Below are 24995 nucleotides of genomic sequence, written 5' to 3'. Positions count from 1 at the left end.
TATTAGGGCCACATTAAGGGGGAAAAAATCACAAACTTCGAGAATAAAATCGTAATTTACGAGAATAAAGTCATATATTACGAGAATAAAGTCGTTATTTATGAGAATAAAGTCGTATATTACGAGAATAAAGTCGTTATTTATGAGAATAAAGTCATAATATTCTAACCTGTTGTTTTAGAGGAAGACAGTTGGTAAAATGAGGGCCGTGGAGGATTTTGTGGAGTTGTACTTTAGGATAGGTTTCACAAACAAGGAGATACTTAATCTTTTGGCACATCAGCATCACATCATTATAAGTATTAGGACTTTAAAAAGAATATGCAAGAAAATGCATCTTTTCCGGAGAAAGAACCAGACAGACTTGGAGGAAGTCGCTGCTTTTGTGACCGGAGGGGGAAATGGCTGGAACTGGTCAACTGCAGGGTTATCGGTGGATGCATCAGCGGGCCATTCAGAGGGGTTTCGTGGTGTCTCAAGAAACAATCCGACTGATAATTAAGATTCTGGATCCAGAGGGAGTCGAGCTCCGGCGAGCACGGCGTCTCCAACGCCGGCAATACACCTGCAGAGGCCCCAACGCCTTATGGCACATGGATTCTTATGATAAACTAAAGCCCTATGGCATTGCTATTAACGGCTGCATTGACGGATGTAGTCATGACTTTATTCTCATAAATTATGACTTTATTCTCGAAGTTTGTGATTTTGTTTTTTCCCTTAATGTGGCCCTAATACTCAGTCGTATGTTGGACCTCCTTTAGCTTTGATTACAGCGCACATTCTCTGTGGCATTGTTACAATTAGCTCCTATAATATCACAAGATTAATTTCCCTCCAGTGTTGCATTCATTTTTCACCAAGATCTTGTATTGATGATGGGAGAGTCTGACCACTGTGAAAGGCCTTCTCCAGCACGTCCCAAAGATTCCCAATGGGGTTACGGTCTGGACTCTGTGGTGGCCAATCCATGTGTGAAAATGATGTATCATGCTCCCTGAACCACTCTTTCAAACGATTAAACATGGCCCTAGGTTCTGCTGTTGTTTTTCTTCAGTTTGATTTCACGAAACGTTGATGTGTTTATGCGATCACAATCAATCGGGATTTTTTTCTGACCACATTTCTACCTCAAGGACGATGGTTCTCCACTATCCTTCCAGTTTTTAATAATGTGTTGGACAGTTCGTAAATCAATTTTAGTAGTTTCTTCAATCTCCTTAGATGTTTTCTCTGCTTGATGCATGCCAATGATTTGACCCTTCTCAAACAGACAAACATCTTTTCCACAACCACGGGATGTGTCTTTTTACATGCAGAGAGGGCCGTTGAGTCCTGGTGATCTTCTCAGCAGTCTGCAGCACTCTCCGTATTCGTTTGCAGTCCATGACAGTAGTGCTGCCATACCTCACAGCGATGGAGCTGGTCACAATACTCTCAACACTGATGTTCCGGATGGGGCTGAGGACACAACCCTGGTGGAGTGCCAGTCTTTGTAAGACTGCTGGCTGAAGTCCTCTTCCTAATCCTGACCGACAGGGGCCTGCCAGTCAGGAAGTCTTGGAGCCAATCAAAGAGTGTAGGTTGCTATCTGACTGTAGACAGCTTGTGGGGGGGAATAAAGATCATCCTGATGTAGGAGTCTTTGTGCATCAACAGGTACAAGAGTTCCTCAGAGAACCTATAGGTTATATGTTAAACTATCAGTTTATAAATTATGTTTGATGGCAAATGCGCAGAGGAAAGAAAAGATCTTTAAAAAAAATCTTGTATGTTTTTAACTCTATTCTAATAGCTTGAAGAGTTCGACCCCTCTGCAGTTAATCTGACAATATGGATTTCATTGTGCATCACTCAGTAAATTACACGCTTCTTAGGGATTCTGAAGACATGGGTTAAAGAAATGACTTAAAAGTCCAACTCCGAAAGTGAAGAGTCAAATGGGCAAGAAATCATTGCAGCATTTGTCTGATCAAATAGCGCAGGCTGTTCGATAAGAAGAATAAGAAAAACCTTTATTAGTCCCGCAATGGGGAAATTGCAGTTTACAATTTCCCCAATGCGTGCGTGGCAGTCTCAAAGTCATGGGTTTGAATCTTATGAGTGTTGGTGACTTTTGAAGTCCAACACCCAAAGCGAAGAGTCAAACGTGCATGCAATCGGTGCTGCACCTATCTGGTCAAATGGCGTGGCCTGTTAGGAGACTGCTTGGCGCTCTGGAAGTCATGGGTTCAAATCTTATGAGTGTCAGTGAATTTTGAAATGCAACACTCAAAGTGAAGAGTCAAATGTGCAAGACATCACTGCTGCTCTTGTCTGGTCAAATAGCTCAGGCTGTTGGAACACTGCTTGGCACTCTAGAAGTCATGGGTTCGAATCTTATAAGAGTCGGTGTATTTTGAAGTCCAGATTCCCAAGTGAAGACTTAAAAGCGCGGAGAAAGAAGGTTCAAGTGCAAAGGGTTCTCGGTGGCGTGGTGGGTTAGAACCGCGGCTGGAAGTCGCAAGAGATTGGTTCGAATCCCACCCGGTGTCGGGGGCCTGGAACCGTTGGGGCCGCTGCCCCTTCGCGTTTCTGGGCAGCAAAATTCGGGAGTTATGGACCCCAAATGTACCACCGACTGGAGTTTTACAGGCAGATTTGAAGACCTGGCCTGGCCTGGAATCTGCCAGATTACCCGTATTGCATATTTGCAATATTTGCATCGTCAAAAAGCAAATCCGTCGCAACCCTTTTTTTGATTCTTGTGATTTGATTCACGCAGCGAATTTTTCAAATATGCAATATGTCACGGATAATCTGGCAGATTCCAGGCCATCGAAGGGTCAAATCTGCCTGTAAAACTCCAGTCGATGGTACATTTGGGGTCGATAACCCCCGAATTTTGCTGCCCGGAAACGCGAAGGGGCAGCGGCCCCAACGGTTCCAGGCCCCCGACACCGGGTGGGATTCGAACCAATCTCTTGCGACTTCCAGCCGCGGTTCTAACCCACCACGCCACCAAGAACCCTTTGCACTTGAACCTTCTTTCTCCGCGCTTTTAAGTCTTCACTTGGGAATCTGGACTTCAAAATACACCGACTCTTATAAGATTCGAACCCATGACTTCTCGACTGCCAAGCAGTGTTCTTACAGCCTGAGCTATTTGACCAGACAAGAGCAGCAATGATGTCTTGCACATTTGACTCTTCACTTTGAGTGTTGCATTTCAAAATTCACTGACACTCATAAGATTTGAACCCATGACTTCCAGAGTGCCAAGCAGTCTCCTAACAGCCTGAGCTATTAGACCAGACAAGAGCAGCATTTGACTCTTCACTTTGGGTGGTGGACTCCATAAAGATTTGAATCCACAGCTTCCACACTGCCAAATTATCCATGACATATTGCAAAACCACACAGCCTGTTTGCTTTTAGGACGTAACTTACAAAGCTGACTTTGGTTTTTTTAAGGGAGACAAACGTTCTACCTTTATACTGTGCCCAGGCTCTACTGCAGACCCACGATGTAGTGGCCCATGAGGTCTACAGTGACGAGGCGTTGAGAGTGACCCCCCCACCTACTTCACCATATCTAAACGGTGACTCCCCCGACAGCACTAACGGAGACATGGACTTGGAGAACGTCACCAGGGTCCGTCTGGTCCAGTTTCAGAAGAACACAGATGAACCCATGGTGTGTAGACCAATGTTGATGAAACGTCAACATTATTTCACTGTAATTCAACATCTAGCTATGCCTCAGTCTACATGTGGCAGATAGCATTGTCCCTCTTTCTCTTCTAGGGCATTACTCTGAAAATGAACGAACTCAACCACTGTATTGTGGCTCGCATCATGCATGGTGGAATGATCCATCGACAAGGTATGTGTCTGATATGTGTGAAAGCCTGGGGTTTTTCTTGAAGCCTCATTCACTGTTGTCATCGATCGTTCCTCTCCTCTCCAACTTTATATACCCACTACCTGAGACAGATAGATCACATTCACATAAGTAACACAAATTAGTGTTAGTTGATGTTTGTTCATCAAAGTAGGCAGGAATTCGGGGGCAACGATTCAAACATCTCACAGGGCTCCAAGTCCTGGGTGTGTCTCACACATGGTCAGTGTGTATGTTGGGGGTGGGGATCACAGAAGTGGGAGGAACAGCTGCACAGGGGCCTTGATGGAGTTTAAAGCAAACAATGTTGATGGTAATTTGTTTATCCAAAGCTCACATGTCAAAGAGGTTTACCAAGTTGTAACCGTTTCTTTGTGTCAGTGTCGTGTCAAACTGCCTGGAATCCTGGGGAAAAACAAATCAAATCACTTTCTCACACTTTGCCAAACACACTCACAGGATTGAGAGCCACCTGTTTGACGAGTGATAGGCACAACAGCTGCACTGCTGCCTTCAGCCAATGTGCACGCACACTCAGCTTCTGTTGTCTACACATTTTCAATCCACACACACACACACACACACACACACTCCCCCATGTTTCCTTCTACTTCTATAAGAAGAGTGGAAGAGACACAGAGAGACATATTTATTTTTTTATATTAAACTTATGATACAATTAGATATTAGTATGTGGCAGGTTACACAGAGGTTGGGGGTGTTGGCTGGTTGGAGTCAGGAGGGGAGGGTGGGGTCACTTGGTCAGGTCCTGGCACGTCCACCTGAGTAAAAGAAAAACACATCTGATATTAACTGTGATGGTAGATGCTTCCCCCATAGGGCCAATTTCAGAGACTGTTTACAGCGTGGGCCGTGTGTTTTGAGCGCCAGCTGGAGGCGGATGGGGGGGGGGGGGGGGGACATGCCTCCCTACTCTTTCTGGTGAGTTCCGTTTGCAAATAATAAGCACAATATTGCAGACAGTTGGAAAGATGAGCTAAATTAAGAACAGAAATAAACTCCTATGTTAACATTTTCTTTCAACAATATTTTTATTGACTTTAAGATATAATTGTAGTTGTGGTTCCTGAATATTCAAATCAGTGACATCAAATGTAGGCCACAGAGCACATTATGTCACCAGTTGCCAAAGAGTCTATTAATGAGTACATCTTTTTTCCCCCTCCATCAGTGATGAATGCCAGAAAAGCTGCAGCAAAAGATATCTCCATCCAAAATTAACTCGTAGCCTAGTTTGATTTTAAGCTTCTCCTCCTTTAGTGCTCCGGTTATGCAGACAGAGCGGATCCAAGTGTCACAACTGTCCAGAACTTGCAGATTTAAAAATACTTTTTCCTTGGATCTCCTGTTTTTGATGTCGAGTTTAGAAAACAGCCGTTTGTCCTTCATAAGGAGGATGAGAACTGCCTTTTTTTCCTGGAGATTACAGCTCTGTGTTTGCCAAAGTAATAATGCAGAGCAGTAAAAATAGAAGTGTTAAATCCTCACCTCTGGCTGCTTGGTGAAATATGAAGTGATGGCTGCAGCCAAGGACTGCTGGCTGAACGTAGAACAGCCAGGAATTTAGGCACGGATGTAAACCAGACCTAACAGTAACTACCCTCTCTGAGCTGTTGGATAAAAGGAGATAAAAAGTGAGTTCTTACCAGTTTCTCTGCTCGTTGACTCAGCTTCCTCCAGACTGTGTGGTGAGCCTGCAGCTGTAGAGGCAGGGAGAGGCCCTGTGCTCTACGATGGAGGCCCCAGGAGCCCTCTCCCAGGCTGTGGACGGCCGTCACCTCATACTGGGAGCACAGGCCTGTCCTGGCCACCAGGGGGCCCCCACTCAGCAGAACATGGTCTCCACATCTACAAAGATGATGTATGTTACAGAAAATGCATTATTAACAGTTATGACTGGAACATTTAATAATTATTTACAGCGTATTATCACCTGTAGAGCGTCACTCTGCCTTTGGGGTTTTGTGCGGCTTTCTGTTCCACCTCTTCCTGTTTACACCTGGGAGAAAGTTCAGCAACAATTTGTCACTACTGAGCATTTCTAATAATGTAATTTCTAATTCACAGTGTGAGACGCCACTCTACCTGCTGTGAGTGAAGACCTCCATCGCCACGGACGGGACCACTTCTAAAGGCTCCCAGGCCAGGTCCTGGTGGATCAGCTGCTGGGCCCCTCTGGTCAGAGAACGCAACGACTCCTAGAAACAAACAGTCATGTTTAGGATTCAATATCTGGACACATTTAACGGATTACCAAGAATACCTTTACTTTTTTTTAAACCTGTAGCACTTTGAGATCTTTGATGTAAAGTGCATTATAAATAAAATGTATTATTATTATTATTATTATTATTAATAGCCAAGAGGACAAATTCCCTGCAGCTCGGCAACATTACTGTAACTGTACTGGACTGAGAGACTGACCTCTAGTGGAGCACTACAATAAATGTCTAAAACAGCGTCTCCTTATCAGAGATGCAGAAGTTTAACTCATCCTTCCATCCACACCTCAGAGGGAGTCCATGAGTCCAGCTGAGGGTCGAGCACCACATCACAGCAGAAGGCCCCTGAAGTCACTGCAGGGAAATACATGACATATAATTAAATTAATTCTATGCATTCTAAAAATCTGAAGCAGACATACACTACTCACAATAAGTTATATTGTTATTTACATGGTCTGAATTTTAATGAAATAAGTAAAAGTTCCCTTTGATATTACTAATAATGAATGAGAAGAAACACCATTTTCATTAGTTTAATATTTATTACCCCAAACATTTAGACAATAACAAGGATAGCCCCAAATAACAAAAACTGACAATGTCAGTAGCGGGTGTTTCCACCATTTGCCGCAATGACAGCTTGACAGCGACGTCTCATGCTCCTCACTAGCCTCATGATGTTGTTCTGAGGCAATGCGTTCCACTCTTCCACAAGTGCTACACGCCGTTCTGCCAGGTCACGTGGGGGTGGGGTACGATCATCCAGTCTCTGCTTCAGCTGCTCCCAGACATGCTCTATGGGGTTCAGGTCAGGGGACATTGCTGGCCATACCATATGAGGCATTATCATCCATGAACAGAAAGTTGGGGGTGTGCTGGCGGAATTGGGGGATGATGATGGGTTCTGTGATGTCTCTGAGGTAAGAATGTGCAGTGACTGAGCCATCTACAATAACTAAATCTGTTTTGCGCTGACTGGTGATGCCTGCCCAGACTGTTGCACCTCCTCCACCAAGGCGAACCCCGGGGACCATGTTGACCTCGGCGTATCGCTCACCTCGCCTTCTCCAGCAGCGCTGACGACCATCATTTCTGTGCAAGGTGACCCGACACTCATCAGTGAACAGGACGGTAGACCACTGCTGCATTGTCCAGGTCACATGATCTTCAAGGTGTCAGTGGAATCACCTGCAACGGTCGTCTGGCATTCAAGCCAAAGCGGTGGAGTCGGTTGCGAATGGTTTGTCTGGAAACCCTAGTACCCCTCACGTCTGGTAAACGGGCCTGCAGCTGTGTGGCAGTTGCATAACGATGTCTGAGTACATAGGTCCTTAGGTACTGGTCATCGTTGCGGTCCGTCACTCGTGGGGCTCCACTCCTGGATCTGTCACGAACTCTGCCAGTAGTACTGTGTCTTGATGCAAGTCTGCTGATGACACTTTGAGACACACCAAGTTCACGAGCAACATCTGACTGCCTGCCACCGACCTGAAGGCGCGCTACGGCCAGGTGGTGCTGCTCGTCCGTTAAGTGACGTTGTGTGTTCATGGCTGTTTGAATGATGAACTTGATGGACTTACTGACAATACCAGCTTTTTATACCCACAGAATGTTGAAATTGATGCCACATTGAAAAGGGTTGTCTTTTAGTATTTTTTGGTATTGGCCCCAATATGTAAGGCACACTGTACACAGTGAGACCATTACGTGGAAAACACAAAATGAGGTGTGTCTATCACCCCAATACAATTGCCTCCCTATCCCAAAAATCTCTGAAGTGAAACAAACACCGTGTGTATGACATCCACTGAGTCTCTCACAATATCCCTAACTTATTGTGAGTAGTGTGAAAAAACAGAAGGTAGGAGTGCTGCCTGGAACTGTTTTTCTTATTTCTTATCTATTTCTTTTCTAAACGATGGTGCTCTTTGGTTAAGGGCTGTGTCCATAGGTAACAAAAGGAAAAAATACCAAGGCGCTCATCTAGAAATAATATTAAAAAGCCTTTATTAAATCACATGGCTTGGAAAGGTAAAAAATGCTCCTACGCGTTTCGGCTAGGGGCCTTCATCAGGGAGTGTGTCCTGAATAGTAAAGAAACAAACAATTAAAAGAACTGGTGAGACTGGTACCAGGTGCTGGCACTCAATTCATCAGCACAACAGACAAAGGAAGTCATATTCAAAGTCCAACAGGAGGGGGCCTCGCAGCCTAAAGAAGATTCAAAAAGTATAATATCATGATCCAATATTCCCCAAAGAGTCACAAGCATATATACCAGCCCATCCATCATAAACATAAAGCTATCAAAGAGTTACGAGTGAACAGTTCTTACAAAAAATGATAAAATTCTAAATCCTCATTGAGTCCTGGATATTGTGTTGCTTTTAGCTTAAATATCCAAAAACTCTCCCGTTGGTTGAGTTGCTTTTGTCTATCACCTCCCCTTAAGGTGTGGGGTATATGATCAATACCTATAGCCCTAAGGATGGAGGGATCGCTGTTGTGTTTTTCTCTGAAATGGCGAGCCATTGGGTAGTTATCATTTTCTGTTCTGATTGCATATTTATGTTCAGAAATTCTGTCTTGTAATCTCCGTTTGGTTCTGCCAACATAAAACACCTCACACAGAGGGCATTCCAACTTGTATATTACAAAAGTGGTTTTACAATTGATAAAGTGTTTGATTTCATAGGTTCTGTTACCATGTATATCTTGAAAGTTTTTGCATTTGGTCACGGTGGAACAGTGATTACACTGGCCACACTGAAAACTGCCTTGAGGTTTAGCTGATAACCATGTAGATTTAGGAGATGCTGGTAAGTAGCTATGGACCAGTTTGTCACTCAGAGTAGGTGAACGTTTAAAGCTGAAAATAGGAGGCGCTGAAAAAATCTTTCTTAGAGAGACATCACATTGTAATAGGTTCCAGTTTCTTTTAATTATATTTTTAATGTGATTGGCCTCTGTGCTGAATCTCGTAGAGAAGAAAACTCTTTCTGAGCACCGCCTAGTAGCTCTATTTTTCAGGAGTGGCTGTCGTTCAAGATTTCTTGCTTTATTTTTGGCAGTATGGACAACACTTTTACTGTAGCCTCTCTGTATAAACCGTTCTTCCATCTTTATCATCAAAATCATCAGTTTGATCACAAATTCTTCTAAGTCTCTGAAACTGACCAAAGGGGATATTTTCTTTCAGATGTTTTGGGTGACAGCTTGTAGCATGCAGTATGGTATTGCGAGAGGTAGATTTTCTATATATAGTGGAATGTAGAAAACCTTCCTTGTCTTTGAAAATTTCCACCGTGACCAAATGCAAAAACTTTCAAGATATACATGGTAACAGAACCTATGAAATCAAACACTTTATCAATTGTAAAACCACTTTTGTAATATACAAGTTGGAATGCCCTCTATGTGAGGTGTTTTATGTTGGCAGAACCAAACGGAGATTACAAGACAGAATTTCTGAGAATTTCTAAATATGCAATCAAACAGAAAATGATAACTACCCAATGGCTCGCCATTTCAGAGTAAAACACAACAGCGATCCCTCCATCCTTAGGGCTATAGGTATTGATCATATACCCCACACCTTAAGGGGAGGTGATAGACAAAAGCAACTCAACCAACGGGAGAGTTTTTGGATATTTAAGCTAAAAGCAACACAATATCCAGGACTCAATGAGGATTTAGAATTTTATCATTTTTTGTAAGAACTGTTCACTCGTAACTCTTTGATAGCTTTATGTTTATGATGGATGGGCTGGTATATATGCTTGTGACTCTTTGGGGAATATTGGATCATGATATTATACTTTTTGAATCTTCTTTAGGCTGCGAGGCCCCCTCCTGTTGGACTTTGAATATGACTTCCTTTGTCTGTTGTGCTGATGAATTGAGTGCCAGCACCTGGTACCAGTCTCACCAGTTCTTTTAATTGTTTGTTTCTTTACTATTCAGGACACACTCCCTGATGAAGGCCCCTAGCCGAAACGCGTAGGAGCATTTTTTACCTTTCCAAGCCATGTGATTTAATAAAGGCTTTTTAATATTATTTCTAGATGAGTGCCTTGGTATTTTTTCCTTTTGTTACTTATTGTGAGTAGTGTTAAGTACCTGGCACTTCTGGTGTGCTGAGCAGCTCCAGAGTGTAGTCATCCTTGAATGTTGTCTCCAGTACCTGGCCCAGGAGGGCGGCACAGGAACGCCAGTAGGCCTGAGGGGAAGACAAAACACAGATATTTTAAGCTTGTCTCTCTATTCTGTTTAGATACATCTACATCGATGTTATTTGTTAGACCTGGTTGACCAGCGCAGGGTCGTCTTCTTTGAACGTGAGCAGAGTGAGTGAGCACGATTGGTTGAGGGGCTGGTGGAGGGGCCACGGTTCACCGTCCACCAGGGCCAGAGCCGAGCTGGTCACATGATGCTCAGTCAGATCTGTGGGAAACAGAGTTCATCAGAGGTCAAACTGAGACCTGACTGGTTGCAATAATGCTTAAAACTGGAGGGGGGGGGGGGGGGGGGGTCCACTTCACTTACGTCTGGCACAGCTCATGGGGGTGGACATCCCCTTGTTCATGATGAGCAGCGTGCCATCCAGCCCGGGGCCCTGCATGGACACCTCTATCTTCTCGATGCGGGGGAACAGAGCGCGCTGTCTGGCCTGCTCTCTGGAGAAGACGGCGTTGCGCTGGCTGCGTACCTCAGCAGGAGACGGACGCAGAGCGGCCGAGGCTGACGCAAAACCTGTGGATGGTAGAGGATGGATGGATGGATTCAGGTATCACTTATTAATTGCTTCTAAACATGTTGAGTACTAATAATTAAAATAAATAATCAGGTATATTCTTTAAATAATACTATTTATTGAGTTTTAACAAGTATACAGATAATGACAAACAGATAACATAACACCCCCCTGCCCTCTCCCAGACAGTCAAACAATATAAGAGCACAGAATAATAATAATGATGATGATGATAATAAACTTGAGATTGCCGAAACATATCAAGCCCATTATGTGCGCAGTTTAGGGTAACCAGTCACCAGAGCCACATCATGTAAAGGTCATTGGAGGGACCTCCACTCAGAGAAGTGTCCTCCCCTTAGAAGCAAGGTCTTCAGGTCAGCAGGTAAATAGTCTAGGAAAGGTGTCCAGACCTTTAAAAACAGATCATCTTTCCCCCCTCCAGACTGCCTGTCATCTTTCATGGGGTAGGGTGTTAAACACCTCTCTGTACCAAAGGGTAATACTCGGTGGGAAATTCTTAATCCAATTGTGCGAAATGCACTTCCGAGCAATTACAAGGAGCTTCTCAAGAAGTTTGTAATGTGTAGCAGAGAGGTGCAGTTCCCTAGAGGGAAGGCCAAGGAGAAAAACACCGGGGTCTTTATTAATTTTTAATTTGAATATCCCGCTAATCACCTTGGAAATAAACGTCCAAAATCTGGAGATCATCTTACGCTCCCAAAAGCAATGAAAGTGTGTTGACCCTATCTGAGCGGCACTTACTGCACAGACTTCATATTACCCCTGTCAGCTTGCACAAAATGAATCCCTCCTTCTCTCCGATATGCACTATCTTGTACTGAGTTTCCCTGAACCTGTTGCATGTGAATGTGGAACTAATCAGACGTATAGCAGCCTGCCAGTCATCTTCTATATATTCAGTATCCAAATCCTTTTCCCACTTCCTAGAGACACTTGGCAGGTCACATGCATTACAGGAACCAAGGAGTGAGTAAAATGATGATATAAACTGTTTTCCATTTTTGCGTTCCAGGATGAATTTCTCTATGTAATTACTGGACGAATTGGCAGGGGAGAGTGGAATCTGGGAAGATATAAAATGCCTCATTTGCAGAAATGCAAAGAAATGTTGCTTGGGGACATGAACTGTTACTTGTAACTGTTGGAAGGACATTAAAATGTTGTCTCTGAACAGGTCACCAATTACATGTATCCCTCTAATCCGCCAGGAGGAGAACACAGATGAGCCAATGATAGCAGGAAAGTCCAGATTTTGGGTTATAGGGGAAGGCAGAGATTTAATGTTTTTCCTTCCCATATACTTAGTTAGGTCATGCCATCAATACAGGTCTCTCTTTTAAGATATGCATGTAACCATAGCCAGCAGTGGCGTGCATGACAGGCCCAGTTATAAAACATCAAGTTTGGCACAGAAAGGCCACCCATATCTGTGGGTACCTGCAATTTCTTGAACTTCTGCCTTGGTTTTTTTACCATGCCAAATAAATTTCGAAAGTGCCTTTTCTAAATCCTGGTTAGTTTTCTTGGTTATGCACAGGGGGAGCATCTGAAGGGGATATAGTAGGCGAGGGAGGACATTCATTTTAATGAGACTATCATGTATATTCTTAACTACACTGACAGAAATAATGATTTAATTTAGTTTGGTGCTAGATTACCTGTTCAGCTCTACTCTGGAGGAGTTGCATTATGGGAAATGTAGGCTCCAGTCTTTTGGCTAATATCAAGATGCACAGATGTATTTAATTACATTAAATTGGCTGACGCTGACGCTGAATAAAACCGTAAACCGTTATTGTCCTCCCCTGCTATGCCGAGTACAAATAACTATAACAATAAAATTGAACTAACAATCAATAAAACTAACAATCAAGGTGTATTTTAACCTGTGAAGCTCACGGTTACAAGCTGCTAGCTCCCATGCTAATGCCATACGGCTAACTAGCGGGTACTTACGACGCTGGAAAAGTTGCCGCACGGCCCTGGTCGCCATAGTGTCGAGTAATCCCACAGGTAAGTAAAAAAATATATTTCAAACAGCTACACGAGGAGTATTAGATAAATGTTTGTTACAAGCGCTTGTGGTTGAAGGACGCCATGCCTGCCGGGTGTGCAACGTTTATTTGGGTCCGGAGCGGAACTGATATCAGGAGCTGGGAGTTCCACGTGACCCTTGCTCTGGGTTATGACAGCAGGTGTCGCTGCTGGTATTCATTTAACTCTATGAAGAAACCCTGCAATAATTATTTTATATTTATATTATTATTTTATATGGGCTATATTTCTGTCTAATAATTCTTTGATATTCCTACAAGCACTCCTGCTTTGTTATTTATGGTGTCTACAATTTACTTCTGAATTACCTCATTCTCTTTCATAGGTGTTGGAAGACTGTTGCTCTTATGCTGATTGCATGGATTTCAAAAGTTATGATCTTGTATCTGAAGTCTCGCATGTCCCAGATTTCATACTCTAATGGACTCTAATGGCGCCCCGAATTTGCCGAATGCTCGTTGGATTCTTCAGGACCTGAATCGGGGGGCAAGCGTTGGCACTAACGGAGGAGTTGGAGCTTATTCACAAATCGCACGACCTCGAGGGGTTACCGTAAAAGGAGAGTTAATCATTCAACAATAAAACGTGACACAGTTGTGCATAAAGGTTTATTTTTTTTGTTTTGTTGAAAATAAGTGTTTCTGACATTGAACCACTAACTGATGTGACTTAAGATAGATGAACTACACACTGACACTGATGTTCAAACAATGTAACAAGGCATTCATATCATCTGCAAGTGTGTAAAGACGAGTGTCCGACAATGATTGATCGACTGGTACTGTCTCTTTGGGTGGGATTGATTGTACTCAATGTCAGTGTGACAGCACAACTCCATGCACACATCATCCACAGTACATCAACATTTGGGATCTTCTGCAGGAATTTCCCCAAAGGTGCCTTATTTGTTTTTATTCATTTATTATTATTTTTTTAATATTCATTAAGACATTCGTTCATCTTTTCATTCATTCATATTTAGGCGGGCCTGCGGTGAAATGAACATCCAGTACGACTCCTTCACAGTGGGTGTTGCTCATCTGTTTCGGGTGGTTGGCGTTGCACTGTCAGAAAAGTCAGAAAAGTGCAAAAGAAAAAAAAAAAAAACAGAAGGAGTCAGGATTAATAAAACTGCTGAGCACGCTGCCATCCCTGCTTGGACCTATGGCTGCTTTCCCAAAAGCATTTAGCACTATGATCCTCTTTGTTGATGGCTTTTAAGATGGTTTTGGCACCGTGCTGCCTTTGGGAAAGCCCGGGAACGGACTCCTGAATAATCAGCAGGGGCGGCGATGGATGTAGGAGCTGTTGGGAAAGTCCACCTTCCGTTTGAGAAGTGATGTCGCAATATATAGGATCCCTGATCCTGCTTCAGTTTGTGATTTCACTACATTTCCCAGAATGCCTCTCAACCAGGCATTAACCACTAGATACAGGTAGAAGAAGTGATTTTCCTTTCAACTCCTCCATCTTCAGGCTGTCTAACATGAATACATTTGCACTCTAATTTCTACTCCCCTCCCATCCATCAGCCCACCCCACCCCATCCCACCCCCTCGTCAGACTGATCGACAGCTACTGTACGCTGCAGGCGGGGCAGCAGGCCTCTCTCCGGTCTGGCAGAGGGCAGAAATCCATCTGCCTCACGATCTCGGCGAAAAGCTCATCCACCATGGTCTTGCTCTTGGCTGACGTCTCCATGAAGGGGCAGCCCCAGTCCTCGGCCAGTGCCTGGCCCTCGCTGGGGGACACCTCCCTCTCCTCCTCCAGGTCCACCTTGTTCCCCACCAGCACCACCGGCACCTGCTGGTACCTGCAAAGGAAAGCAAAATCAGAGGAGTCATCAGAAATCTGTTACCCCCCCTGCTTGGTGCGTTTTGTTAAACACAGAAACTTCCTGATGCCTAAGGTAGGAAGAGGGAGGGAATGAGAGACGAAACTCAGCCGTGTGTGTGTGTGTGCGTGCGTGTGTGTGTGCATCGCTGGCCTAAATACTGTATTTGTTGGATGCAGAAACAAAACGGGATTTGAACAATGCACAATGGAGCAAAACGAGAGCGATAAACAGATTCAGTTCCAGCTTCCCAGGAGGCTCCCATCTTTCCCCCCTCCCCCCCGGGGGTGTCTAATACCAGTCCAATTCACAAAAAAAAAAAAAACTCCATGTATTTATTCCTGGCTGCATGTTTGGCTTCCAGTTCTTGTTCAAAATCGTGAGCTCGAGGCTCTGTGTCGTGTCCATCGCGCACCCCTTCAAGGATCAAGAGCTTCTTTCTGCCCCAGCGTGTGGCTGACGACCCCGGTCCTCCTCCCTCTGAGCCATCGATACAAGGAAACCAGGCTGGGGAGAGTAATGGAATAAGTTATTGAATAATTGAATAAAGCTAATGTGCTGCTCCCACATGGGGCAGGGTGGGGGGGCATGGACGTCGGCCCTGGAAACAGATATGTTCTGCTTCTTATTTAGCATTAAAAACACCACAGTGATGCATGTCAGTTGAAAACAGCTTCTTAAAGGTTTGATCCACTTAAATTACATAAAAGAAAAGTCAGGCACGACTTCGAAATTAAAGGAGCAGTCTGTGATTAATATTTCATACGAGAAATGGATGAAAAGGCTAATTCGATGTGAAGGGTGACGCTTGTGTTGGAAAAAAACCTCACGATTCTCCTCAGATTTGAAGCTTTGTAGCTGCTTCAGCTCATTGTTGAGTGTTTTTTGGCTCACGTAACTGCTCAACGTGTTGTGGGTGTCTGCGGAGACACTCACAGAAAGCAAAAATGCTATATCACGTTGCATTAATCTATAAAGTTTCCTACTGCTGCAGCCTCACATCTTAATTCTTTGCAAAAAGAACTTGCGAAGTGGTAACAGGAAATTATACATGTACGTCTGTTAGCTTAGCACGTATCGCTAGCATTAATCGACGGGAGTAATTTAACAAGGAGGGGCAGCCACGGCATTGAGCTGTTAGATGAAGAGCTGCACGTCTCAGGAGGTGGTGGAGGCCAAAATAGGAGCTAAAATAAGAGTAAAGCAATAAAGAGAAAAAGATCTGTTGCACTACAGAATGCAAAGATATATTACTGGACTGAGTTTTTGTGATTGTTGCTACACTTCACTTCATTCCAATCCAAGATATTTCATTTCAGTTAGACGCCCTTTGCGATTCCTCGGATGAAATAACTACCGAATGTCAGTTACAGTGTGTGCATATATTCTCACAACAGGTAATGGCACACACCACCTAATAGCCCGCACCATCAATCGTCCCTAAGTGCTTTCCAAGCTGGGCTTATTGATCCGCTGGTGCTATTGAGAAATAGGCTCTTATCTACAAATTGGTGGCCCGCTGCCACGGTCGCTCAGCCGGGAGAAGAGCTGAGGCGTGGAAAAGAGCTGGCAAGCGTCCTCGCCGAGCCAAAGAGGGCCAGAGAGATATGGGGGGGGCGGAGGCAGCGGCGTGGAGGAATGAGAGCGGAGCAGTGGAGGACACTTATGGACTCTCTTGGGTATCCTCGAGTGAGACAGTGATGCCCTGCAACTTTTAAGGATGACCCTCATCTCCAAACTCCCTCGTTCACAAAGAAATCCAAAATAGAAAAATGTGCAAATACTTGAGTCTACAAGCACGCTCTGTCGAGGACTGTCAAGCAGATGAAACTCTCTCAGAAAGCCTCAAATGCCAGAGACTTCCCTGCAGCTTGACATTTTCCCACACAGCCGGCGCACTGTAACACACACACGCACACACGCGCACACACACACATATAAACAGCAGCTGACCTCAGCAGGACAAGCATCTCGCACGGCCTATGTGTTTGGAAAGCTGGAGTCTAGAGGGTGTGAAGTGTGAACAAGGAGAGCATCATACAGACAAATGCAATCTGACAGCCTTGCAGGAGAAACTCTATATATAACTACAAAGACACAGGGAGAGCCAGCTTCTCCAGGGAGGGCGGGCGGGGAGTTTGTACCGAGATGATTTTGTTGCGGCATCAAACTACCGCTCCCTCCTCACCAGATGAAGACTTAACTGTTCAACACAGCAGGATGAAAAGCTGTCCTACAGGGACTTAGTGGCTCATTATAATGTATTATTGAATTATATGTGATCAAATAAATTCAGTTTAAATGTATATTTGTGCTTTTATTTTGAAAATTTCAAGCAGCAGCAATCACATTTATTTTTGAGCTCATTGTTTTAAACTTTATTGATTTGTGAAATATAATATAGCTTTGATACACTCACGCTACTATTTGTCTACTAGCAAATGCACCGCATCAGTTTTTCTGTGCAGCTTTAAGTACAATACGCCAATAAGGTAAGTAAGACCTTGCATTTTTTTTTTTTTTTTTACAGTGCAGTACGTTTAAAAGAGCTTATTTTCAATAAGGGGACAACTGATAATTAAATTCTTGATTATTAAATTCAATGTTCCTTGATTAATTGACTAATTGTTGCAACTCTAAGGTAGTACATTTGCTTAAACAAAGTATGTTACACCACTGATTTACAGTTTTATCGTGTATAACACCACATTTTAAGGTTTTGCTAACTTGTTCCTGGAACTAGTTCCTGGAAACCATCTATTTTGGGGATTATCAGCCCAGTTGGAATGCTTGGCAGCTGTTTAAATGTGCAGCTTTTTGTTTTCAAAATGCAGTGGGAGAGCAGCCATGTTGAATTTACACGACTGACAACAGCAGGTGGCTGACGGCTCAGCAAATTACCCACAAATTTTGAAAAGAATTTGTGTTGATTTCTAAAACGTTGCTGCTAAAATCAGTTTCGGAATGACACATGCAGAATGAAACCATCGTCTGTTCTTCAATTAGCGATAAGCCACAGGTTGAAATGCTTGCATGTGGAACCCTGAATGACTTCCAACTAGTTAAAACTACTTAGTGCCAATTACCTCCGCAGGATGTTATTCCAACTGTTGGGAACGAGGCAAACACACAAACCCACCCACACACAGTGTTTACAACTCAAAAAAAATGATGGCCTCGACTTTTTCCGTACAGCCTCGGGGTACAACCGACTTTTTAAGGCTACCTGCTGTGCTAAATAGCTACAGTGACTTCACTTACCCGTTCTCACAATCCCCACAGCATCGGCCAACACACACACACACACAAATTACAAAAGAGCAGTCAGGCATCTCCGACGTGAAGCCCTCCAGCCCTGCAGCCGCCTCTTTGCTCCCTGCATCTGCTGTTAATTAACAGTTGGAGCAGCTACTCTCTGTGACAGCCAGCCATGTATCTGCTGGTGGAACCGGACAGAAAAATCACACAACATATAGCGCCTACACTCTGTTAACTCCCAAAGGGTGTCACTGCTGAGGAACAAAGCTTCTATTGCTAATGTTTCTGTAGCGCCCTGGCATCTCATCGACGTGAAAAAGAAAGCTGGGAAACAAAACAACAAACAAAGAGTGGGCCTGCGAAGCAGATGGAGAATCTCTTCTGAGTCCTTTTCTTTTTTTTAATGATGAAACCCAGAGCTTCATTTCCATCTTTAATGGTGGACCTCAGTTCCAGATAATCTCCTTTTTTTGCAGTGTATGGGAGTTTACGGACTCATTAGTTCAGTTATTCCTGCTGATCTGTACTGAAAAGAATTACAAGGATCCAAAGTGAGAAATAAAATTTTACGCCCCCACTCCCAAAAAAGGAAAAGTGGTGATTAAAGCATTTGACAGTTTGTTTATTTTACTTTGAAGCTAGTTCACTTAAAGGTTTTTCTTTAGAGGTAGCTAATTTTAAATGACTACTCTGCGCAATAGCACTCCCGATGGTCAAAATGTCCACAGTGTGCCTTTAATATTTGTTATTCCAATCAAATCACCTCCGCGGATGTTACTTCTTGAAAGCACTGATGGTCTGGTCGTTTTACATATAAGCGTACAGCGCTAAAGCGATTTCAGTTGCCGAAAAAAATGAAAACTACAATAACTGCAAAGTATAAAAACACATTTTTCCAGTCGCTGCCTGGTGATCTGGTTTTCCAATCTCTGTTTTTCATGTCTATAGTTAAAACAGATAATTACTGTTTTTAAATGACTACTCTGCGCAATAGGAGTAGTGTGACTTTAATATTTGTTATTCTCACTAAAGTGATTTAATTTGCTTTTTAAAAAGGGAACCATACTACAATAACTGTGATGCTGACTGTTACCTATTTGTCACACTGAGTAATACACACACTGTATGTTGCAGAGTTTTCCACTCATTGCCTTCGGATCTGGAATCCCAATCTGTTTTTCCACATCCATAGTTAAAAGTGATAATCATCTAAATGTGGTAAATTTAAGATACACATCAAAGTATTTTCGTAGCCCTAAGAGGTTAAAGATAAACCGAAGCGGTTGCGAGATGATTAACAAGCTAGGAATTGGGGGGAAAAAAATACTTTTCTCTCGTGTTTGTGATTTTTTATGGTGCTGCGTTACCTCTTGAGGCCTCACGACTGGAAAAGGAACATCTGTTCTGAACTATTTGAGACTGACAATTGGATGCAAGTAAACATGGCTTTGGTTTAAAGCTCGCGAACAATAACTATGCTAGTAGATCGGATTGGAACATTGAAGAAATGTGTTTTCAGATACTGGAGAGCTGCCTGAAAGCAACAAGGCAGTTCTGATCATGATAAGTGGTAGTGCATGGTGAAAACACTTAAGCGAGCATAATGCAGTAAATATGTTAAGCCCAAGCACTTTACACACACACACCAACAATGAGCACTTTACTGGTGGCTCTTCTTAGCTAATATTTTAAATCAAACTGGCTGCTTTAACAACTCTTTCCTTCCTGATGGCAAACACTAAAAGCCTGAGGTCAAGAAGTTGTTTTGTACCTACACCAAAGTGCCCCCTGGGATATGTAGTTTTGGTCTCTCCACCCGATTCCCACTCAGCGGTGCGTGATGCTCACCTCCTGCTATTAGACACAGCATCAGTGCAGCGTGAAAACACTGCTCAAGTGCTTTGAACGTCCTTCCGCCTCCAGGGCTGACAGAACTATAAACCTTAACATGCAAGCAGGAGATTATTAGATTGAGAGAAGGGCTACACCCAGATGTTGCTTTCACAGATAGCAGCTTACATGGGGGTTTATTTGGTTAGTCGGTGAGGTGCTGGAGCCTGCGGGGGGTAAAAGATGTCTGACAGGGTGTATTTTAACACACGTGTACACCAGTTACGCACAAAGAAAAAATCTTTCTGCTTCAGGTTCATATCTAATGTGTATAATATGTTTACCACTTACATGGTGTAAGTGAGGACTTTCACGTTACCACCAAAAGGTTAAAACATTCAGCATAAACTACAAGAGCTGTGTCTTTTTCTTAATCTCATATGCAGTCAAATTAAATTATTCTATTACCTATTCCCTGAGAGTTAAATGAAAGGATTGATATCATGTCTGCAATGCAAACACTGAAGCTAGCAGCTGGGCTGGCTAACTTAGTTGAAATAACTCCTTTTTTCTCCAGCTACCTACATGATATGCTAACCACACACAGAATGCTTACATGTAATGGTACATTCATGTGATGTATTATAAAAACTAGCTTCTGACAGGGAAAATTCACATTAACATCACCCCCAGCTAGCAACTTGTTATCTTAGCTGAGCAGAAAGACTAGCTAGCTCCTAACTTCTTGTAAAATGGAATTGTAAACAGTTTTTTACCACTCAGTTATTGAAAGAAAAAAAAAAAAAAACATGCAAATGAGTTATAATGTTTTAAATTAGCATGCTCTATATGTGCTGTTAGCTTGATTTGGGTCAACAAAGCTAGGCTAGCTGTTTCCCCCTTGTTTCCAGTCAATATGCTAAGGCAACCAGTAGCTTGCTTCAGCTACACATATCTAAATTCACGTGTAACCACTAGTTGCTGTCCAAGTTGGTAAAGCAGCAATTTAGCAACAAATGTATTGCTTACACACCCTGGGCAATAAAACCCAAGGTCACTTGTGGCGGCCATGTTGTTTCCACACGCCAACTTCAAAACGCATGAACGCGCCACCTTCACCACACGACACGGTAACGTATAGAAGCTCACTGCGTCCCACACACAGAGCCCTGCATAAGCATTCTGGTTTACAGGACTCCCTAATGGAGGCCTGATGTGTTCTTGGCTTCCAACCCAACACAATCCCATTAAGTTCTGGTGAGTGGGCACATACTACATCTCTGTGTGGTGCTTGTTGTTACTGCTGCTGGCTCAGCAAGAAGTTTGGGAGGAGGGTGGCTGATCTCCTGACGAAGGCTAATGGAGACCAGGAGCTGATTGTGTTGCTAGTTTCATTAAGTCCTGCACGTGTTCAGATGAGTTACTATCCTAATTAAACCCAGCTAATAAAGCGTCACTGATCATCATGTATCTTTTTATGTTACTTGTCTGCTTATCCCCACTTCAAAAGCAGAGCTGTGTGAAATAAAAGTATGAAATATTTATAGATATACACTGGAGGATGGCGGCGGCTGGTGCAGCGTAGGCAGCTGCTTTGGGTGGCGGCCGGCTGGAGGCGACGCAGCGGCGTTTTATCCCTCATTATATTATTCATTTCAAAGGAGTTCCCTCATGCATTCGGCCCTGCTGTGCATCATCAGCCGTGACGCTCTCTCGCTGCTGCACGGCCTATGACGTCCCCCCGCCACGGGAGCATTCAGTTCACTCCGGCGGTGGAGCTGGAAGGAGCTGCGCCAAACTATACAGGTCAAATGGTGAATTATTAACACACAGTATGCAGTTAGGTAAATATATATACCCCGGCCTTGTTGTGTAATGTCCAAAACGCAGAAAAGGGGTAACAGGAGCAACACAAAAAGATTATTTCTAAAAATTGTGTCATGACAAGATACTTTTAATAAGATGCATATCCTCTTTATTTCCCTCAAATGATGACCCACGATGACAACTGCATGAGTCAGAGCTCCAGCAGTGTGTCTCTTTATCTGGGTTATTATGCTTTCTGCAAGCTTTTTTTCTCTGAATGACTCACAGTATAATCCCATTTTAAAGTGGGACAACCCTTGAACCTTCACATTGAAAGCCAGTGTTTATTAGTCTTTATGCTAAGCTAAGATAACCCCCTCCTTGTTGCACCTTTATACCTTATTGACAGGCATGAAGAGGGGTGTCGGTCTGATCTAACTCTCCACACAAAAGCAAATAAATGAGCAAAATGTCAAACTGTATGTATTCAGTCGGTGTCCTTACATGAATTACAGGAGGCTCTTGGCCAAAAACACCAATGTGTCAGCACCAAACGCAAAGATCACAGCTTTCCTTCCACTCTCCCTCTCCCTCGCAGCCGTGAGATGAGCTCAGCGGATTTGTTGAGTAATGGACTGGACTGATCAAAGCCGTCCAGAGTTAGTCATGTGTGAGGGACACAGGGAGAAATATCGGCGAGGGTTCAGCGGGGTCGACGCATGACAGGTGAGCCGCAGCTGGGCCCTTATGAAGAACATGTGAGCGGGGTGGCGGCTTCTCACGAAAAGCTCTGGAGGAGAAGCATGTGAAGGAAGAGGAGGGAGACGGGATATTGGCAGTCTGAGATGATTCCCAGGCCTCAGCAAATCCTTTGAAAGATAGCACCTTTATATCGGGGTTCATTGACTTTTAGGGGCCCTCAGTGGGTTCCAGGTGGCACTCCAGAAAGTTATAGTATGTATTACTTCACTGTATTTAAATTAAGGTGTGTTTAAGGATGATTATTGTGATTAACTTGTCTTCATAATAACACAACAAACTTGTGGAATCCATATTGCCCTGGGATAAGACTACTTAAGGGGCCTAAACATGTTTAATAACCCCTACTGCATTTAGGACACAATGGTGGTTTATACAATGAAGTGGGCTTTGTCTCACCTTTTAACCCTGATGATCTGATCTCTCATGGGCTTGATGTCCTGAAAACTTTGCTGGTTGACCAGACTGTAGACCAGGATGAAGCCCTGGCCGTTTCTGATGTAGAGGTCCCTCATGGAGGCGAACTGCTCGGTGCCGGCCGTGTCGAGGATCTCCAGCACCGACGGAGAGGAGTCCACCTCGATCTCCTTCCTGTAGAAATCTTCAATGGTCGGGTCGTACTTCTCTATAAACGTCCCGGTGACGAACTGGACCGTGAGCGCCGACTTCCCCACCCCGCCGCTGCCGAGCACCACCACCTTATACTCCCGCATAGCGCTCCAGCGGAGTTAAATCCGGCATGCAGAGAAATCAGGTCTTCAGCGGCGGAGAAAAGAAACGCATCCCCGTGCACAGGGCTCAGACTACAGGCATGACACAGCCTCCGCTAAATGAGATGCTCTTGCAGCTATAGGCGGGCGAGATGATGCTGGAGCATGAAGCCCTGAGATGCACAGCCTCTACTGAGATATTCCCACGCTATCTTGAAGGGACACCATTCCAGAGGCATCCATAATGCAATAAGGCGTCGGTGTGGTAAAAATAAGATTGGCTATAATTAGCAACAACGAGACGGCACATCTTTTTCGGGCGCAGACAAGAGACAGAAGGCTAGCGCTACATTTCTCTGCACAGTGGTGTACAGTGGTGTTAAAGGCAAAGAGCCTTTTTATCCCTAAGAAGACAACAGTGCTGGGAATCCACGCCTCTGGAGTCGGTGCATCCACTGGATGTTACTATTTCCTGGAAGATATGGAGGGCGATTAGTGCCACGGGGCAGCAGAGACAAGAGGATATGCATTATGGGAAATAATAATAATTATTATTATTAGTAGTAAATGTGTCTGTAAATAAAACAATACAAAACTATCTCAGCTAGCAAAGCTAAGCTAAAACTGAAATCTCACTATTTATGAAAAAGACAAAAATTTGGAGAATAGTCAATTTTGCATCTTTAAAAAAAAATAATAAGTTTTAAGTCTTTTTTGATCATTAATATTTTTTAGAATGGGAAATGTGTCTCCCATAATCCTCAACATAGCTGCAACAAGTCCACTGAATGTAAGGACAAAATGCCTTGTCATCCAAAAGTGTCCTGGAGTGCTCACTCACGCTATACCAGTATTTGCAGGATGCTCGCATTTGCTACGAGCTTCTGGCATTTTATTGACCCAACCATCCACCCAGGTCACCTCACTCCCTAACTATGTCTCAAATGTCCTCTGTTTTTCCTAAATGAAAGGCAAAAATGACTTTAGCCATAATATTTTTTTTACCTGGAGAAGAGTTGTGGAACTGTAGATTAAGACACCGAGTATATTACTATGTGATCTGGTCACATCCTCTTTAAAATTGTAGCCGTGCCATATTCAGCACTTATTTCTAGTTATGGTGTAAACATAAGAAGCTGTGGAGTAAAGAGGCATATAACTTCCCTTGATAATTATATATTCCTATGTTGTAGCTCGTTGTAATGAATCAAAATACGCGAAAAATACAGTTGCTAAAGCAGAAAGGGGCAACACAACCGTTTTCCTCAAAAATCTACTGCTATCAACACCAGACATTCATAAATTTTTAAGTTACAAGATCACCACTGTGGTACTACTAACCCCTCATATCCATCTTTTTCCAAAAACTGTTCCACTACACTAACAGGAAATGACACAGAAAATAAATAATGGAAAAGAGCTTACTTGTCCCAGTCTCTGGCCTTATCATCGTTCTTATCATCCGTGGCGAAAAAGTCAATTCTGGGAGGCTCAGATCTACTTTAATGCATGAAAATCTTTTCATAAGATCTGTTTATTTTTAGGGTAGCGTGCTTTAGGGACCACCAAAGCATCCTCCGGAGGGCTTCTAATAAAAACTCTGCACCACAGAAATTTCAGTCAAAGGACGTTTAACCCTCCTGGTCCACAGTGCGCACGGTGACAATCCTGTGAAGGCAAAAGAATCTGAGACACGAATAAGAGACAAGAAAATAAATAAATCCTTTGATTTTCTTTATTTCTTTCTTTCAATAGATTTTACACTATCTTGCTGGAACCAAAGAAACATTTGACTATAGAAACATAAAATAGCACAAAATATATGCAAAAAGAATAC

At 43.4% G+C, this 24995-nt stretch overlaps 2 protein-coding genes across 2 annotated transcripts; both read right to left on the bottom strand.

Annotated features, from left to right (window-relative positions):
• Positions 1–4517: 4517 nt before the first annotated feature.
• Positions 4518–13047, bottom strand: mrpl39 (mitochondrial ribosomal protein L39). Its single transcript, XM_084574248.1, has 9 exons — positions 12863–13047; positions 10675–10881; positions 10433–10572; positions 10249–10348; positions 6413–6480; positions 5990–6102; positions 5838–5903; positions 5551–5752; positions 4518–4665 (listed from the first exon to the last, which is right to left on the bottom strand). Exons 1-9 carry the CDS (start codon positions 12897–12899, stop codon positions 4585–4587), a joined length of 1014 nt encoding a protein of 337 aa, XP_084430374.1. The 5' UTR covers positions 12900–13047; the 3' UTR covers positions 4518–4584.
• A 1489-nt stretch (positions 13048–14536) lies between these two features.
• On the bottom strand, positions 14537–23590 carry LOC311509154 (ras-related protein Rap-2a-like; the record flags this gene model as incomplete). Its single annotated transcript, XM_084574221.1, has 2 exons — positions 22848–23590; positions 14537–14774 (listed from the first exon to the last, which is right to left on the bottom strand). The coding sequence occupies exons 1-2, from the start codon at positions 23159–23161 to the stop codon at positions 14537–14539; spliced, it is 552 nt and encodes a 183-aa protein (XP_084430347.1). The 5' UTR covers positions 23162–23590.
• Positions 23591–24995: the final 1405 nt, after the last annotated feature.

Source organism: Chelon labrosus (assembly GCF_963514085.1).
Source record: "Chelon labrosus genome assembly, chromosome: 24".
NCBI classification, from domain to species: domain Eukaryota; kingdom Metazoa; phylum Chordata; class Actinopteri; order Mugiliformes; family Mugilidae; genus Chelon; species Chelon labrosus.
This window is presented reverse-complemented; position numbering and strand designations above follow the sequence as displayed.